At 46.2% G+C, this 17,682-nt stretch overlaps 2 protein-coding genes and 1 non-coding gene across 6 annotated transcripts; 2 read left to right on the top strand and 1 right to left on the bottom strand.

The window, feature by feature from the left end:
- The first annotated feature begins 5,052 nt into the window (after positions 1–5,052).
- Rpl10 (ribosomal protein L10) lies at positions 5,053–7,677 on the top strand. The gene is made up of 6 exons (XM_005340636.4): positions 5,053–5,207; positions 6,088–6,146; positions 6,256–6,363; positions 6,495–6,633; positions 7,219–7,381; positions 7,460–7,677. Exons 1-6 carry the CDS (start codon positions 5,185–5,187, stop codon positions 7,610–7,612), a joined length of 645 nt encoding a protein of 214 aa, XP_005340693.1. The 5' UTR covers positions 5,053–5,184; the 3' UTR covers positions 7,613–7,677.
- Positions 7,036–7,170, top strand: LOC120891002 (small nucleolar RNA SNORA70). Its single transcript, XR_005735446.1, has one exon. It is a non-coding gene; the product is annotated as a small nucleolar RNA SNORA70 (small nucleolar RNA).
- Positions 7,678–9,271: 1,594 nt separating the features above from the next.
- On the bottom strand, positions 9,272–16,647 carry Dnase1l1 (deoxyribonuclease 1 like 1). Of its 4 annotated transcripts, none has more exons than XM_040287272.2 (8): positions 16,443–16,647; positions 13,929–14,203; positions 13,071–13,159; positions 12,902–12,991; positions 10,947–11,047; positions 10,713–10,825; positions 10,385–10,633; positions 9,272–10,269 (listed from the first exon to the last, which is right to left on the bottom strand). In XM_040287272.2, exons 2-8 carry the CDS (start codon positions 14,061–14,063, stop codon positions 10,093–10,095), a joined length of 954 nt encoding a protein of 317 aa, XP_040143206.1. In that variant the 5' UTR covers positions 14,064–14,203; positions 16,443–16,647; the 3' UTR covers positions 9,272–10,092. The 4 variants fall into 4 exon arrangements, with proteins under 4 accessions (XP_040143206.1, XP_005340695.1, XP_040143217.1 ...); XM_005340638.5 differs by having other exon boundaries at positions 12,902–12,988; positions 16,443–16,646; XM_040287283.2 differs by lacking the exon at positions 13,929–14,203.
- Between the last annotated feature and the right edge of the window lie 1,035 nt (positions 16,648–17,682).

Below are 17,682 nucleotides of genomic sequence, written 5' to 3'. Positions count from 1 at the left end.
TCCTAAACTCATCCCCCATCTGGGCTTCTGAGTCAGGGAACTAACTGCCCGTGCCCTGAGGGTGCCTGTCACATGCTGTGGCTGGGGTACTTATCTTGGCATGAAAAACCAGCCTCTACCTCAGAGCAAAGCCTGTCCAAGGAAGGGACGTAACCTTTGTCCTTGGAAAGACCCACAGAGCACTCCTAGGCACATTTCCACCCTGCTAGGTTGTTTATCTACAAATAACAGGAGAGCTCTGCTGCCCCAGGTGTCCCTGACTCAGTCAGGCTAGGTGGGGACCCATAGCAACCCCCTAGCAGCCACCAGTCAGCATGAGACAGGGAAATACCTGGGATGCCAGATGACCCTCCCAGTAGTTTACGGTGGTCGACAATGTGTTGGGAAACCGTGTAGTTTAGCACGAACACCCCTCTTGGCTTAACCCAATCAGTTCAAACGAATCCCCCTCTTGTAGTAATCAATCACCCCTACCCAACTTGTTCCCGCCAGTGAATGTGCTAATCATGTTTTAGAGTTGTTTGATTTTCCCGTGGTGTGTGATGATTTGCTAAGAGATGCTACGATGTATGTGAAGTCCCTGCCTTCCCCAAAGAGTATATAAAACTGCTGCAAACCCTGGGCTCAGGGCCTCTCAGCGTCACCAGTTGCTGTGTGCGTGCGGAGGACCCAGCTACCTCGCAATAAACACCTCTTTGCTGCTTACCTCCATCTTGGTCTCTGGTGGTCTTTTGGGGGTCCCGAATTTGAGCATAACAGGCACTGTCTTCCCTCATTCTGTCTCTTCTGAACAGCTCTGGTGTGTGAGGCCCATGAGAAGTCTCAGGTTTTTATGTGAACACACTTATGAAACTAGTACTTGATGATTTCTGAGTGGTCTGTCTGTCCAGGATGTCCCCCATGCTATAACACTATTCGATATTTCCTTCCGTTGTTTTCAGACCTGTGACTGATTTTCTGTGTTCCACTCTTTCACCATTTGGACTTCACCTCTGCCTTTCTGTGGGGCGAAAGAAGCTTTTGAGAAGACTCTCGGGGTTTTGCAAACACATCCATCGTGGGGCATCGTGGTCTTTCTCCCCTGGCCTCGGGAGTGCCCTGGGCTCCAGGTGTGCAAGTTGCAGAGCAGCCTGAATCCTGGGTCATCTCCTGGAGCAGGGGCTTAGAGGAAAGCCATGGGTGGCTTCTGCCTGTGGCCAGAACAATGAAATGGCAGGGTCCGTGGTTTCCAGCAGCTGGCTTTAAGGACAATGGCTAACACAGGATCCGACTTCCTATCTTGTATAGGTCAGCCAGACAACTCTGTCCCACTATGGCACACTGCAAGTGGCCTTCCCCCATGGATCATAGGTGCCAGACTCAAAGCAAATGCCCGGCCACTTGTGGATGAGCCTCTCACCTCAGCACATTTGCAGGGAATTATTGCTCTGCCTCTTCTTACGCCCCGTGGAACCTGCCTGCTCCTTTAGTATGACCTCCCAGATGCTTTTGGTCATTCTTGGGGGTTTTCTTCTCCGTGTGACCTTTCCCGTCACCTTATGTACAGCCAGGAGAGACCCGCATCCCTGGCTTCTCTGAACTGTGGCAGTGAGGTGAGAAGGTGCTGGCCCTGGGCATTGCCTTGTTCCAGAAGACCCTGGGTGTCATCTGGGCTGGAGGAATGGACTTTTCCTGCTGGCCAAGGCCAGGCAGCGTCGGTGGCAGCAAGCAGTTCCCTAGTGCCCTTCCTGGGGGCATGAAGCACTGTTACTTAGTCTCTTACTTCTGGGAGGCTCTTTCTCTTGCTGAGGTAGCATGACCCTCATGGTGGTCATGATGGCTATGAGGTCGACGGTGTGGGATGATTCCTCTATGTGGACTAGACTATGCGTAGTAAAGAAAGGATGAGGAGCTGCGGTTGGGGCTCAGTGGTGGAGCGCTTGCCTAGCATGTGTGAAGCATTCTGGGTTCGATCCTCACCACCACATATGAATAAATAAAATAAAGGTCCAAATAAAATAACACCAACTTAAGAAAGAAAGAAAGAAAGAAAGAAAGAAAGAAAGAAAGAAAGAAAGAAAGAAAGAAAGAAAGGGGCTGGGGATGTGGCTCAAGCGGTAGCGCGCTCGTCTGGCATGCGTCCGGCCCGGGTTCCATCCTCAGCACCACATACAAACAACGATGTTGTGTCTGCCAATAACTAAAAAATAAATATTAAAAAAAAAAGGAAAGAAAGGAAGGAAGGAAGGATGAGATTGGGTTCCTCTTTTTTTTTTTTTTTTGTATTGGAGATTGAACCCAGGGGCACTTTACCACTGAACTACATCCCCAGCCCTTTTTTAAAATTTTCCTTATTTTGAGGCCGGGTCTCAGTAAAATGTTGAGGCTGTCCTTGAACTTGTGAGCCTCTTACCTCACCCTCCCCTGTTGCTGGGATTACAGGCATGTGCCAGTACCCCCAGCTTGGGTTCCTTAACTGTCAGCTCTAGTCACAGTAAGAGGACCAGGGGCCTCTCTGAACAGCCCTCAAAATCCTATTCTTGGGGGCTGGGATTGTGGCTCAGTGGTAGAGCTCTCGCCTAGCATGCGTGAGTCACTGGGTTGGATTATCAGCACTGCATAAAAATAAAAAAAAATAAAGGTATTGTGTCTATATATATATATATATATATATATATATATATTTGTGTGTGTGTGTGTATTTTTTTAATCATTTTTTTCCTTGTTCTTGTAGGACTGACATCTTTAACAATCAAACCCAAAGGTTAAGTGTTTGGTGTTCAGAAGGCAATATTTTGAATTTCCAACCTCGCCACCTTTCTCCTGTGAAAATGTAGGCAGTGGGCTGGGGTTATAGCTCAGTAGTAGAGTGCTTGCCTTGCATGTGTGAGGCACTGGGTTCCATCCCCAGCACCATATAAAATAAATAAAATAAAGATGTTTTGTCCATCTATAATAAAAAAATATTATTTATTAAAGAGAATGTAGGCAGTGGTTGGTACAAGTCCCTGTGAGTCTCCCTTGCCAATGGAAGTGGCTTGATTTCCTGAGTTGAGGGACTGGCATCCTTTTTCTGCATAGGTCTGTGATAACTTTTCCTGGGCAGAACCCTTGTAAGGGCATACTTTTGCGACCTTCTACAACTATTCCAAGTTGCCATCAGATAAACAACTAGAAAGATTGCTGGTTCAAAGCCAGCCTCAGCAGTTTAGTGATGTGCTAAGGAACTCTGTGAGACCATATCTCTAAATAAAATGGAAGAAAGGGCTGGGGATGTGGCTCAGTGGTCAAGTGCCCCTGGGTTCAATCCTCAGTACAAAAAAAAAAAAAGAAAGAAAGAAAAGAAAACAAACCAAAGGTAGACTCATTGCTGGCCTGGAGATCATGGATCTTGGCTTTTGGTGACCTAGTATGAAGTTGAGTGGGTTGAGCAGAAAAACCAAAACCATTGGAATAACAAAAATTTGAATATGTTTATCACATCTGATATGTAACCCCCACCCCTCAAACTTTCTTTTCTTTTTTAGTTGTAGATTGTCACAATACCTTTCTTTTATTTATTTAGTTTTATGTGTTGCTCAGGATCAAACCCAGTGCTTCATACAAGCTAGGCGAGCACTCTACCACTGAGCTACATGCACAGCCTCCTCACAGTTTCATTACAAGGTCCAGAAGGTGCTGTTGTCTTCCATGGGTTGAGAAAGGCATTTATGGAAGAGTGCTGGTATTTTTCAAAAGATCCATGGTGGTCTCCTCTATAGTCCTTATGTGAGTGCTCATGGAAGCACTGAGATGGACTCCCTGATTCTCTTTGAGATGATGGAATCTTTACCTAGAAGAAACAATGTGGCAGTTCTAACCTGTCCAAGACAGTGGCCACCTCTACTGTAAAGAGAGACATAGAAGACAACAAAATGCCTTGGCCCACAGAGTGTTTGGGAATGGCTGATTGATCACAATCTCTTTAGGGAAAAAAGGAAGGATAGTCTACTACAGCATTGTTTCATGTATATAACCAGAAATGTTCTAAGTCAGGAGTCAAACACCTGATTTGCGGTGTTCTTTTTGAGGCACAGTCTCTCAACTAGTTTGCATTCCTGAATTAGGGGATCCAGAGCTCTATGAAGGAAGGGACTAGCATGGGAAGGACCATGCACCACTGTTGTAAGTGAACCCCAGAAATCTTTCCAAGCCTTCTGTAGGGTCCTGTAGCCACTTAGTAAAATGTCATGTCATCCAGGATAACAGATGTGTTCAAGCCAGGAGGTTGAGTCTCACCGAAGGCAGAGCCAGAGAAATTGGCCCTGAGTCGGGCATGGCCCAAGGTGCTCCTCCGCCCTCCTTTCACGATCCAAATCTCCCTGGGGACCCCAAAGTATCCTCTGCCAGGTTAGAGTGGGCCGGGCGGGCCTAATGGTGATTATAGGATCTTTAGGGCTATGTTCTCCGTGGACATTTCTCCCATGCCTCTTTTCTGCAAGAAAGCATTGACCTCCAAGTATACGGGAACCTGGGATGTGATTCACGACTCACAACAAGGCCTGTGGGAGACTCTGCGGTTAGGGAAGGTGGTTGCAGGGGGTGGGTCTCCTGCTCCACCCTCCCTGTTGACAAAAGAACGTAGGTTGAGGTTCCAACATTGTTTCCTTGATGGGCCACCGAGCCTAGAGTGAGACCTGCAAGGAAAGTACACCTGTGTGGTCTCCGCCAGTCTTAATCAGGAATACTTCTTTCAATTCTTGTTATATATGTTTATTATAGATACAGTAAAGCTTATGTGAAGAGTAAACACCCAAAATGGCCAGCCGGAAGCCGGTTTCTCGCACGCCTATGTGTCCAAACCCCATTCGTCAGCAGGCCGTCCGCGATTCCGGTGCCCAGTCACCTATCAGGTCTGCGCATGTGCTGAGCTATTCATGCACGCAGGCGCAGAGTGCCGCTGTATCTATGGTTCCCAACGTCTGATAGAGCGTCCACCCGCCCTCTTTGGGACTCTGTGGTTTTTGAGCGTGAAGACCGGCCGCCTATATAAGACACGCGCAGGCGTGGGAGCGCCTCTTTTCCTTCGGCGCGGTGAGTACGTTGGACTGTGTGTTCATTTGGTGTCCTTCCTTGCCTTTTCTCTGCTGAGGTTTGAGGCCTGTCCTTACATTCTATTCTCACTTTGCTTATTTTCTTACAGTCACCGACGATCCTGGTGTCGCCATGGGCCGCCGCCCCGCCCGGTGGTAAGTTCCAAATCCCTGCAATTTCGCTGTTGGAAAATTGCTTTTGGCCCCCTCAGACAACTGCTGGGTGGAGCCTTCTGTACGGGTTTCCTTCACCATGTTTCCCTAGTGCTTTTCCTACTGGTTTTTATTCATTTATACCGTTTATTCCTTTTCAAAAGTTTATCCTTACTCTGGCGCTGCCCCGGTTTTGTTGGGCGGCAGATTGACTCAGGAGTGCCATTGCAGTGCCAGTGTTGAGCTTGAAACAACATCCACCCTCTTCCAACCCTCTCTCCTGCAGTCTCGCCACACTTTATTGTCTTAGTCGCCTCTTGCGTCCTTTGTGCCCAGTCCAGTCTTACTTATGGGCTTTCGACCATGTGGTCTTATCGGACACCAAACGCAGATGAGAAATAGCTGGCCTAGCCGCCTCATGTGCCCTGCAGGGGGCGCTGGGTGCCTCTCACGTGGCTTGGAGGCGGATTTCATGTCACGTTCCCGGAAGTCTTGTCTTTTGAAGTCTGGAATTATAAAATACTGGCTTTAAAAGGAGTTTAAAATTAGGTGTAATCAAGACATTGTGGCTTTGGTTAACTTGCTATATTGTTGATGCTAGCCTCAAACTTGGGATATTGAGCGAGCATTTAAATAGCTTGTTGGATGGGGCTGGGGATGTTGCTCAAGCGGTAGCGCGCTTGCCTAGCATGCGTGCGGCCCGGGTTCAATCCTCAGCACCACATACAAACGAAGATGTTGTGTCCGCCGAGAACTAAGAAAAAATAAATAAATGTTAAAATTCTCTCTCTCTCTGTCCCCCCCCCTTAAAAATAAATAAATAAATAGCTTGTTGGGTTCACTTTTGACCCCTCCACATCAAATTTTTTTCCCCCTTCTGCAGTTACCGGTACTGTAAAAACAAGCCGTACCCAAAGTCTCGTTTCTGCCGGGGTGTCCCTGGTAAGTACTAAGACACTCACAAACTGCTTTGGTCATGCTAATTCAGCAGTCCCTATCACTCTACCTTCCCTCCCCCAACACTTATCAAAGTTTTTTTTTCTACCCCCAGATGCCAAAATCCGCATATTTGACCTTGGGCGTAAAAAGGCAAAAGTGGATGAGTTCCCACTCTGTGGCCACATGGTATCTGATGAATATGAGCAGTTATCCTCTGAAGGTGAGGCAAGATTCTTTATTACCCCTAGTTCTTTCTGTGTTCTCTGTCTGACCCAGAATTGTACCACACTGGCTATAGTGAGTGCTTTTGCACCATATTGTTTTAACTCTGTTGCCTTCCTTTGTTCTCAGCCTTGGAGGCTGCTCGTATTTGTGCCAACAAGTACATGGTAAAAAGTTGTGGCAAAGATGGCTTTCATATCCGAGTGCGGCTCCACCCTTTCCATGTTATCCGTATCAACAAGATGTTGTCCTGTGCTGGGGCTGACAGGTGAGTTGGCTTTGAACCTTTTCCTTTAACTTGGGCCTCTTCTGGGCTTGGTTTTTCATGTCAGGGAATAAAGGTGATTTCACATGTTGAATCACCTGTGGTGAGGGAAAAAAAAACAGGAGAAAGGCTGGCAATCAAATTGGGGTTACCACCTCATGGTGTCTCACTGTTTTTTGTTTTTGTTTTAATTAATTACACATGATAGTACAATGATCTTGACATCATACATTTGAATCAGATGGGGTATAATTTCTCATTTTTCTGAGTGTACAGGTTGCAGAATCACATTGGTCATGCAGTCATATATATATATATATACACACACACAGAGCAATAATAATGTCTATTTTATTCTGAGGTTCCTTCCTTTCCCCCCCTCACTGGTTCTTTTTGAGTCATCTTCTGCAGCTAATTAAGCCGACTGGGTTCCTTTACTTGTGGTGGCCCAGTGTGCAATGGCTGCAAACAGCAATCTCCTTGGTAGTGTATGCAGCCTGTTGCTTGTATGGGTTGCCCTAAGGGACCTTGGAGACAGCACTATGAGTAGATGTTCATATTTCTGATCTCATGATGTCCCCCATCTAGGCTCCAAACAGGTATGCGGGGTGCCTTTGGGAAACCCCAGGGAACAGTGGCCAGGGTTCACATTGGCCAAGTCATCATGTCCATCCGCACCAAGCTGCAGAATAAGGAACATGTGATTGAGGCCCTACGCAGGGCCAAGTTCAAGTTCCCTGGCCGCCAGAAGGTAAAATAGTGGTGCAGCTCCCTTCCTCCTACCTACCTTTCCTTGCCCCAGTCCTCCTGACTCACTTTCCATCTCTAGATCCACATCTCAAAGAAGTGGGGCTTTACCAAATTTAATGCTGATGAATTTGAAGACATGGTGGCTGAGAAGCGGCTTATTCCTGATGGCTGTGGAGTCAAATATATCCCCAATCGTGGTCCCTTGGATAAGTGGCGGGCCCTGCATTCATGAGGGCTTCCACTGTGCTGTCCCCTTCTTAATCACACACAACACCAATAAATCCTGTATTGTATCCATTTATGTGTTTATTTCTTAAATCTAAGGGCCATGAAACCATAACCATATTAGCAGTATAGAACTGTACTGATAAGCTTTATCAATCGCCTGTTTGGGATCTCACCCTAGGGAATATGTGGAAAAGCATTAAAACTGGGGTGGGTGGTAATGGAAGGGTAGAAGCTGGGTCCCTTTTTGTAAGCCTAGCAGAATCATTTCCTAAGTATCACCAGCACCATGATAGGGAATGGGCAGAAAGGAATCAAAGTGGATATAGTGGTATGTACTTAGGCAGGATCTTTTTTTTTCTTTTTAATTTTTGGCATCAAGCATTGAACCAGGTGGTGCTTAACCACTGAGTCACTTACCCAGCCCTTTTTTTAAATATATATATATATTTTTTGTGGGCACATCTTTGTATGTGGTGCTGAGGATCGAACCCGGGCCACGTGCCAGGCAAGCACGCTACTGCTTGAGCCACATCCCCAGACCTTTTTAAAAGTATTTTTTCAAGATACAGGGTCTCTTGAGTTGTTTAGTACCTAGCTAAGTTGCTAAGACTGACTTTTGAACTGTGATGCTCCAAAGCAGGATCATTTGAAGCTAGTCAGGCCCAATCTCAAAGTGGGCATATTATCCTACCCATCTCATTTAACTAGACCAGGTGTTTGAGTCTTTGGAGTGCGATCCCATTTTTTTTTTTTAAGAGAGAATGGAGAGAGAATTTTTAATATTTATTTTTTAGTTCTCGGCGGACACAACATCTTTGTTGGTATGTGGTGCTGAGGATCAAACCCGGGCCACACGCATGCCAGGCGAGCGCGCTACCGCTTGAGCCACATCCCCAGCCCGCGATCCCATTTCTGATGGCAGTTTACTATCAAACGGTCTCCTGGCTCACTGTCCTAGGCTGCTTTCCCATATCCCCTGCCCACCATACAAGCCAGTCTACACCCATGGGCCTTGGCCAAAACAATGACTTTTGGACAGAACACCTGGTATCCCTTGGCCTGGGCAACCTGGTGCTTTGGCCAGGTCTCTCAAAAGAACTTTAGTGTTCTGAGGAATACCTTAAGTGAGCTACTCCAGATGGGTCAGAGCCCTATCATAATGGGTCCACAGGTCGCATTTTGGAAGCGTCTTACCTTCCAGCAGCTACCTTTAGGTACCTAGCTCTCCCAGGCTCCAGGCTGTGACCCCTTTGAGGCCTTTCTACTTTTGTAATCTTAGAATGATTTTCCAAAACTTTTCCAATAAATTCCCTTTTAATTTTGACCCCAAGGAGATTGCTCTAAACCATGATTATAGTTTACATAAACATATTACCCTATAACTGTCCCAATGGATGGGGAAGGATGAGTTCCATGATACTAACATCCTGGACAGGGTCTCTGTTCTGTGTATTCTTTTCTGTAGCCCATTTTTCTGGGCATGTGTTCATACAGATAGCTTTCCAGTAATATGATAGTTGTGGTTCAGATAATGTATACACCTGTGGCCTTGGTAAACCAGTGCCTCTCCCTATGTATAAACCCAAGTGTCAGTGTGGACTGAGCACACGTGGGTGGTGAAAGCAGGAATGCACAGAGTTACAGACAGGCCTGACCACAGACATTGGGGCTGTTTATTTTATTTATTTATTTATTTATTTATTTTTAAGAGAGAGAGAGGGGGGGACAGAGAAAGAGAATTTTAACATTTATTTTTTAGTTTTCCATGGACACAACATCTTTGTGTGTATGTGGTGCTGAGGATCGAACCCGGGCTGCACGCACGCTAGACGAGCGCGCTACCACTTGAGCCACATCCCCAGCCCTGGGGCTGTTTATTTTTAAACATTTATTTTTTTGGTTATAAGTGAACATATACCTTTTATTTTTCTATGTGGTGCTGAGGATCAAACCTTGTGCCTCAAGCATGTTAGGCAAACACTCTTTCCTGAGTCACAACCCCAGCCTGACCCTGGGGCTTTTGCGAGTTAGTCACACACAGGGTTGCAATGAGCTTATTTGTTTCCCAATTACTATTTTTTTCCGTGGTGGTAGTGTAACACCTTATCTCCATTTTTTTTTAAATATCCATTTGTATATCTACTGGGTTCTCAATGGTTTCCTGTTGACATCTGTTACCCACATGTAATACCCATCCAATCTGGCTTTTTTGTCATACAGTAGAATTTTTTGATCTGTTGTGAGTCCCCTTTCTGAGCTCTGTGAGGTCTGGCAGAGAGAAGATGTAGAGATGCTCACCTGAGCTCATCTCTCCAGCCCTGACACCTGCTTTTGTTTTCACTCCTGACACTACCTGAAGGGGAGCATCATGGGTCCAGCCTCAGGTCCTGGATGCCCCTTCTAATACCAAGAAAAAAAGCCAAACCAAGCAAAAGGGTCACTTCAGCCCCAGGGCAGAACAGACTGGATGGATGAGACCAAGAATCAAGTCCTAAAGGTAACATGGACATCACACCCATGGGCCACCAGGTCCAGCTGAGAGGGCAGGAGTGACAAAAGTAGTGACAGCAGGAGCAGAGTGGGCAGGCTGAGGGGCTGGATACTGCGAGCAGTCTGATTGAGCTCCACCTCCACAGGGTAGTGGTCACTGATACTGAGGGCCTGGGGAGGGGCAGTGAGAAGAAGTGTCAGTACCTGGAGTTAAGGGGTTTCACTCTGACCCCTGGACCCACCCCTCTTCCTGCCCTCTTTCCTTACACCAGCCCCACCTCACTACCTCTTTCTCAGTGAGCTGGAAGCTCTTGGGGAAGTTGAAGGCAGCTGCAGCCTGCAGCAGGCTCTGGCAGCCCTCCCCATGCAGCACAATGCGGTCGTAGGTGCAGTGGGTGCTGGCTCTCACTGTGGTGTCCTCCCCATCAGGAATCACCCAGTGGAAGCCTGCTTCAGTCCGCAGTAGAAGCTGGCTTAGGCGTTTTTTGGGCAGTGAAGTGCAATCAGCATTGAAGTCCCCAAGTAGGATCACCTCCTGAAGGTGAGAGGAGTGGCTGGGCCCGACTGATGGGCCATCCATCCCCTTCCCTCCCATTTGAGCTATCCAGTCCTACCTTGCTTTGCCAGCGCTGTGAGACATCCAGAAACACATTGTATAGGGCATTCAGCTCCTTTTCTACGTCCTTAGGAGTGGTGTGCAGTGGGACCAGCACCAGGCTGGGAAGGACTGTAAAACCCAGGAAGCCAGGGCTGCCATCCACCCCCAGCCCTTCTCCCCTAGTTTCCTCCAGATTACCAAGCCCCCAGTTGGACTCTCCAGACTCTCCCCACCATTCTTTCCCTCCTACTTTTGCTAGGCAAAGTGAACTGGGCCACAAAGGGCTCCCGGGCAAATAGATCATCCTCATCTTCATACTGGTAGGAATTCAGGACCTGTGTCTTGTCGGACCTGGGAAAACCAAAGAAGAGGAAGCAGTTGCCATAAGTTACTGATTTTGGTTTGCATGTGCCAACAGCAAGGCTCTCAGGAAAAGATACCCCCACTTTCCTGGCTAGTCTTGGTTTGTGTAGGCACAGCCTTTTTTTCAAGAACATTCCATTTTGTTTGGTGCTGAGGCTCAAATCCAGAGCCTTGCAGCTTCTAGGCATGTACCCTTCACTGAGGTACCCTGGCCCATTAGAACTGTTTTATTTATATTTGAGATGGGGTCTTGCTGTGTTGTCTAGGCTGGGCTTGAGCTCCTGGGCTCAAGTGATCTTCCCACCTCAGCCTCCCAAGCAGCCAAGACTATAGACATTTGTTACCATGCCCAGATAGACTTCTTTTAAAGATATATTTTATAAAAAGATGTAACTCAGGCTGGGGCTGTAGCTCAGTGGTAGAGCACCCGCCTCACTGGGTTTAATCCTCAGCACCACATAAAAATAAATAAAGATACTGTGTCCAACTACAATTAAAAAATATTTATATATATTTTTAAAAAAAAGATATAACTCACATGCCATAAAATTCATCTATTTTAAGTGTACAATTCCATGGTTCTTAGTACATTGATTAGGTTGTGCAACTATCACTACAATCAATTTCAGAACATTCTCATATCTTCCAAAAGAAAACTTATCCTGTACCCAGTAACTGTTACTCTTCATTCCCCCTCCCACCATCCCTAGCAGCCATTAACTTATTCTATCTTGTAGATTTGCTTATTCTGCACATTTCATGAAAGTGGAATCAAGTAATATGTGACCCTTTGCATCTGGCTGCTTTCCTCTAACAATAATTTCAAGGTTTATTCACATTGTAGCATCTGTCAGTAATTCATTATTTTTATTGCTGAATAATATTCCACTGTATTGGTATGCCACATTTTGTCTACCATTCACCAGTTCATGAACATTTTTTTTGTACCAGGGATTGAACCCTGGTACAGAGGTGCTTAACCACTGAGCCACATCACTAGCCCTTTTAAATATTTTATTTACAGACAGGGAGTTGCTGAGATTGCAGGCATTCACCACCTTGCTCAGCCACTTTGAGCTATTATGAGTGATAAGCATTCATGTGGGAACATGTTTTCATTTCTCAGGTAGGTAGACACTAAGAAGCTATAGAATTATTTTGGAGCAAATCCCAGATACCATGTAATTTCACCTATATAAAAAAACAAATTTCCTTCTCTGGCAGTCCACCTTGCCTACTCTTTTTGGTACTGGGGATTAAGGGGCAGTTTACCACTAAGCCACATCCCCAGCCCTTTTGATTTTTTATTTTGAGACAGGGTCTTGATAAGTTGCTGAGGCTGGCCTCAAACTTAGAATCCTCCAACTTCAACTTCCTGAATCACAGGAATTACAGGCATGTACCACAGTGCTTGACTTGCCAACTCTCTTGATCCTAACACTGAGAGCATGCCCCACCCCACTCCCCACCCCAATCCTGTCCTCTCAGGAATTCAGGGCTGTTTCTAGAAATCAAGATCCACCCAAGACCTACAATCAGCACCCACTGATCCTCTTCCCAGAAGCCACAACCACTGCTTGCCACTCCGAGAGGAGCAACCAGACATGCCTTGAGCCCCAGGAGTTTCCACAGGGGAGAAAAAGAGGGAAGCTCCATTTGTGCATGGAGAGGGAGTCCTCCTGTTATATGGACATGCTGGCTGGGGTGGAAGAAGCAAAGATCCCAGAGTAAAACCATTAAGAAAAAGAAGTGAGAAGGCAAAGGAGGGTCTTGTGGCCCTTAGAGAGCCATCTCACAACAGGGTTAAAGGTCAGCCCTGTGTTTATCAACCCTTGTTCTTACCGGTAGATGTACACATACTTCTCCTTGTATGTGCTGCGCCCCAATCTGGAGCTGTCCAGGGAGCTATAGCGTCTGGAGCCATCAAATCTGCTGGGAAATGGGGAACCTAGGGTCAGGGTCCCTGAGGTTCTATGTGAGCCCTGGATTAGACCCACCAAGCCCTCCTCACCGCTTGAGTTCTTGAAGCAGGAAGGAGATGGTGTTATTAGAAGAATCCACCACCTCCTGTAGCACCATGATGTCACAGCGAGCCACAATCTGCAAGATACCAAGAACGCCAGCCCTACTCAAAACCAGCCACCCCAGAAGGGGGTGTACCTGGGGAACTATGGCCAAGAGTGTCATGGCTCACTGGCTGCAGCCCACAGAGAGCAATGGGACTAGAAAGGACCTGGGAAAATACTGGCATCCACACTCATACCTTATCCATTTTACAGAGCAGGAGACTGAGGTTAATGATAGGTAAGGAACATTCTCTGCATCTGGGCATTCACATCTCTAGATGTCCCCTGTTCTCTGGCATTCATTCATTCATGCATTCATTCTGGGGATTAAACCCAGGGGCACTGTACCACTGAGCTTCATCCCCAGCCCGTCTGCTTGTTTGTTTGCTTCCTTCCTTCCCAGGATTGAACCCAGGGGTACTTAACCACTGAGCCACATTCCAGCCCTTTTTTTAATTTTATTTTTTAAATTTTGAGACAGGATATCACTAAGTTGCTTAGGGTCTTGCTAAATTGCTGAGGCTGGCTTTGAACTTGTGATCTTCCTACCTCAGCTTCCTGAACCACCCAGCTTTATTTTTTTTATTTTAAGACAAGATCTCCCTAGATGCTGAGGGTCTAAGTTGGTGAGGCTGTCCTTGAACTTGTGATCCTTCTGCCTCAGTCTCCCCAGTTGCTGGAATTATAGGTATAGGCCACCATGCCTGGCACTTCTTCTCTGGAACATGTCTCTGGTCAATCAGGGCTGGGGGTTTGGGGTCATGGTCCTTATGGGGCACTGATTCCTGCAGCAATGAACTTACCCGAACTAAGGTGTCCTTCACTTGCTCCATGACCACCTTGGCCAGTGTCAGCCGCTGGGTGTTGAAGGCACAGATGCGAAAGGCCTCAGCACCACCAGCCAGGAGGATGAGCAGGAATGCAGCTAGACTGTGCATAACTGCATGCAGCAAAGGCGTTTCTCCAGAGGAATCTAAACTGCTCAGTGTGCTCCCAGTTGGACTTGCTTAAGCGGCAGTCACCCTGCAGGTTTTCTGCATCTCTCCCTGGGGATACCTGCCAATGTCTTCACATATGCCTTGACCATATAAGATACATGTAGTATAAAATCTACTATCTTACCTTTTAAGTATACAGTCCAGTAGCATTGAGCACATTCACACAGTTGTGCAACTGTTACCACTGTCCATCCCCAGAACTTTCTTCATCATCCCAATCTGAAACTGTATGCCCATTAACTCCTGTTTGAGCCCAGGAATTTTGGGCTAGCCTGGGAAACATAGTAAAACCCTGTTTCTTTTTTTTTTATTTTTGAGAATTTTAATATTTATTTTTTAGTTTTCAGCAGACACAACATCTTTGTTGGTATGTGGTGCTGAGGATTGAACCCGGGCTGCACGCATGCCAGGCAAGCGCGCTACCGCTTGAGCCACATCCCCAGCCCTAAAACCCTGTTTCTTAAGAAATGAAAACAAAAATCCCCCAAAGAACAACTTCTACCTTTATCCATAACCACTCGTACCCACCATTCTACTATCTGTCTCTAATGTATTTGACTACTGAAGTGGAAAAACAGGATTTGTTCTTTTGTGATTATTATTTCATTGAGCATAATGTCCTCATGGTTCATTCATGTTGTATAGAATGTGTCAAAATTTCCTTCCTTTTTAAGGCTGAATAATATTCCATTGTTAGTATAGGTACATTTTATTTATCTATTACCCATCAAAAGACACTGTTTGGCCAATATGAATAATGCTGCTGTACAAATAGCTTCATTTTGTGTTTTCAGTGATTTCCTGGTATGTACCCAGAAGTGGAATTGCTAGATCACATGGTAGTTCTATATTTAATTTTTTTGAGGAACCACATTCTATTAGCTGCTGTACCATTTTACATTCCCACTAGCAGTTCACAAGAATTTGACTTCATTATTTTAAACTGCTGCACAGCAGTTTAAACCTTCCAGGTTTCCTGACCAGGGGAGATGATGCTATTCCCCAACTCAGGAATGTCTAGCTTTTCTCCTCCATTAGCAACTGAGAATGCTTTCATGTATCTCTTTCTTCCCACTTGTGAGATGCTGCCCTTTTGTTGTATGTATGGTACTAGGGATTAAACTCAAGGGCCCTCTATCACTGAACTACACCCCTAGCCATTTTATTTTTTATTTTGAAGCAGATTCTCACTAAATTGCCCAGGCTGGCCTGGAACTTGCCATCATCTTTGAGTAGCTGGGATTACAGGAGTGCACCTATTGTGAGATGTTATCTTTTTTTAAAACATTTTTAAAAAATATTTTTTAGTTGTAGTTGGACACAATACCTTTATTTTATTTATTATGTGGTGCTGAGGGACGAACTCAGGGCCCCACACATGCTAGGTGAACACTCTACCACTGAGCCACAACCTCAACCCCTTTATATATATATAGTTGTTTTGTTGTTGATGGACCATTTTATTTATTTATTTTATGTGGTGCTGAGAATGGAACCTAGTGCCTCACAGGTGCTAGGCAAGTGCTCTACCACTGAGCCACAATCCCAGCCCATGAGATGTTATATTTAAGATAAAATCCCAGCAGTGAAATTGCTGGGTTCAAGAGGATAAGCATTTAAAATTTTCAGAGACATGGCCATATCATCTCTAGTGCAATGTATGATGGGGCCTCTTCCTGCAACCCTGCCACCACTGGCAAGCCTTTCTTGTTCATTTTGCCTCCTGAAGTCCTTCTTTTTCTGAGCATCTCTCCATTTATCTTTGTCTCAGGCTTATCTCAACCTTGCCCTGTCTTTTGGGTTCAGTTTGTCACTCTACTCCGTCCATGTTGCTCCCCTTACCAGTCATTGTGATCCCTGCTTCTGTCTGTCTACTTTTTTCAGTCACACCCTCACTCTCCCCTCTAGTTCATTTTCTGCCTCTCTTAGGTTCTACCTGTCTTCCTTGTTCTCTCTTCTCTGTTCTGCTCCTCTCTGTGTCTGTGCCACAGTACCTCCCTCCTGACTGGCCTTGATGCCTGTTTCTCTCTGACCACCTGCTCTGTCACTCATGGCCTCCTCCCTTGGTTACTATTTTTGGATATATGTGGGCATCTGGGCAGCCCTGGGCTAGCACTGTCATGTTTGGAGGCTCTGGAGCCAGGATCTCCCACCGTGGATATGGGCAGAAGGATCAGAAAGAGCGAGTGTTCCTGGCCTCAGCTAAAAGCCCAGCCCAGGCTTCCAACACTAGCCTTGGTTCCAGCCCTAAGGTTATCTTCCTCTCTCAACCCCTCCCTAGGCAAGGAACAACTTTCATCCTCTTTCCCTCCGCAGTACCTGCTCACGCCTGCTTGTCTCCAGCCTGCCTCAGAATTAAACGGATCACCACACCTCACGAGACCGAGATCGAAGCGCCTGCCTGGGTAGGGACCAGAGCGGGGAGGAAAAGAGGAAACTCTTCCTGACCCACCCAGCAGGGCCACCCAACTCCTCAGACAGAGGAGCAAGCCGGCTCCAGCTCCGCCCCATCGCCGGCTCGGAGGGCGGGCACTGGCCTGGGAACTGCCAACTGCCGTCCCACGATCCCTCACAGGCCCCACCCTCCCTTATCCGGCTGTGGGACTCGAGAGCCTGTGAATCACCAGAGTGTGGCTTCCACAAGTGAGCAGCCATAGCCGCTCGAGGAGCAGTTAAGGGCCAGGGGCGGTGGCGCGCGCCTGTAATCCCAGAGACTCAGGAGGATCACATGTTCGAGGCCAGTTTGAGCAATTTGGCGGAGATCATGTCTCAAAATGAAAAGAGCTGGGGATGTAGCTCAGTGGTAGAGTACCGTGGACTCAATCCTCTGTAAGGCAAAAATTCCAGCTGCTCACGGCCTCCTCTCTTGATTACTATTCTGGGATATATGTGGGTATTTGGGCAACCCTGAGCTAGCACTGGAATGTTTGGAGGCTCTGGAGGCAGGACCTTCCACCATGGCTATGGGCAGGAAGGACCAGAAAAATAAATAAATTGAATTTAAATAAATAAATTATTTGATTAATAAAAACACTCTTTTAACAGGGATGGGGTTTTCTTTTGGTGTGACAAATGAGTTTTGAAGCTAGAGGTAGTGATGTATAGCGTTGTGAATGTACTAAAGGGTATAAAATATCACACCATACATATATGAAACATGATATTTTATCATATATTTTACCATATCTTATATAGTACATGTGTATCACATATTATATTCTATATATAGATGTATACATATATAGTACAATGGCATACTACTGTAATTACATAAAACTGTTTGCAACCGGGCGCGGTGGCACACGCTTGTAATATCGGGAGGATGAGGCAGGAGGATAGCGAGCTCAAAGCCAGCCTCAGCAACTTAGACAGGCTCTGAACAACAGAGACCCTGTCTCTAATTATTTATATATACAAAAATATAGTTTTTGTTTTTTATATACAGATATAGATATAGCATTTTATTCAGGGACAGGGTCTCACTGAGTTGTTTAGCGCCTCACTTTTGCTGAGACTGGCTTTAAACTCGCGATCTTCCTGTCTCAGCCTCCTGAGCTGC

This window comes from Ictidomys tridecemlineatus, chromosome X (assembly GCF_052094955.1).
Source record: "Ictidomys tridecemlineatus isolate mIctTri1 chromosome X, mIctTri1.hap1, whole genome shotgun sequence".
Lineage (NCBI taxonomy): Eukaryota > Metazoa > Chordata > Mammalia > Rodentia > Sciuridae > Ictidomys > Ictidomys tridecemlineatus.
This window is presented reverse-complemented; position numbering and strand designations above follow the sequence as displayed.

What these genes read in the sequence shown, in the direction of transcription:
- Rpl10 (XM_005340636.4), top strand. Translation starts at nt 5,185, where the DNA reads ATGGGCCGCCGCCCCGCCCGGTG. An exon ending in GGCCGCCGCCCCGCCCGGTG is followed by an intron (nt 5,208 to 6,087) that starts GTAAGTTCCAAA and finishes CCCCTTCTGCAG; the next exon opens with TTACCGGTACTGTAAAAACA. An exon ending in TTTCTGCCGGGGTGTCCCTG is followed by an intron (nt 6,147 to 6,255) that starts GTAAGTACTAAG and finishes TTCTACCCCCAG; the next exon opens with ATGCCAAAATCCGCATATTT.
- Dnase1l1 (XM_040287272.2), bottom strand. Translation starts at nt 14,063, where the DNA reads ATGCACAGTCTAGCTGCATTCCTGCTCATCCTCCTGGCTGGTGGTGCT. An exon ending in AAGTATGTGTACATCTACCG is followed by an intron (nt 11,048 to 12,901) that starts GTAAGAACAAGG and finishes TGGTTTTCCCAG; the next exon opens with GTCCGACAAGACACAGGTCC. An exon ending in CACAGCGCTGGCAAAGCAAG is followed by an intron (nt 10,634 to 10,712) that starts GTAGGACTGGAT and finishes TCTCACCTTCAG; the next exon opens with GAGGTGATCCTACTTGGGGA.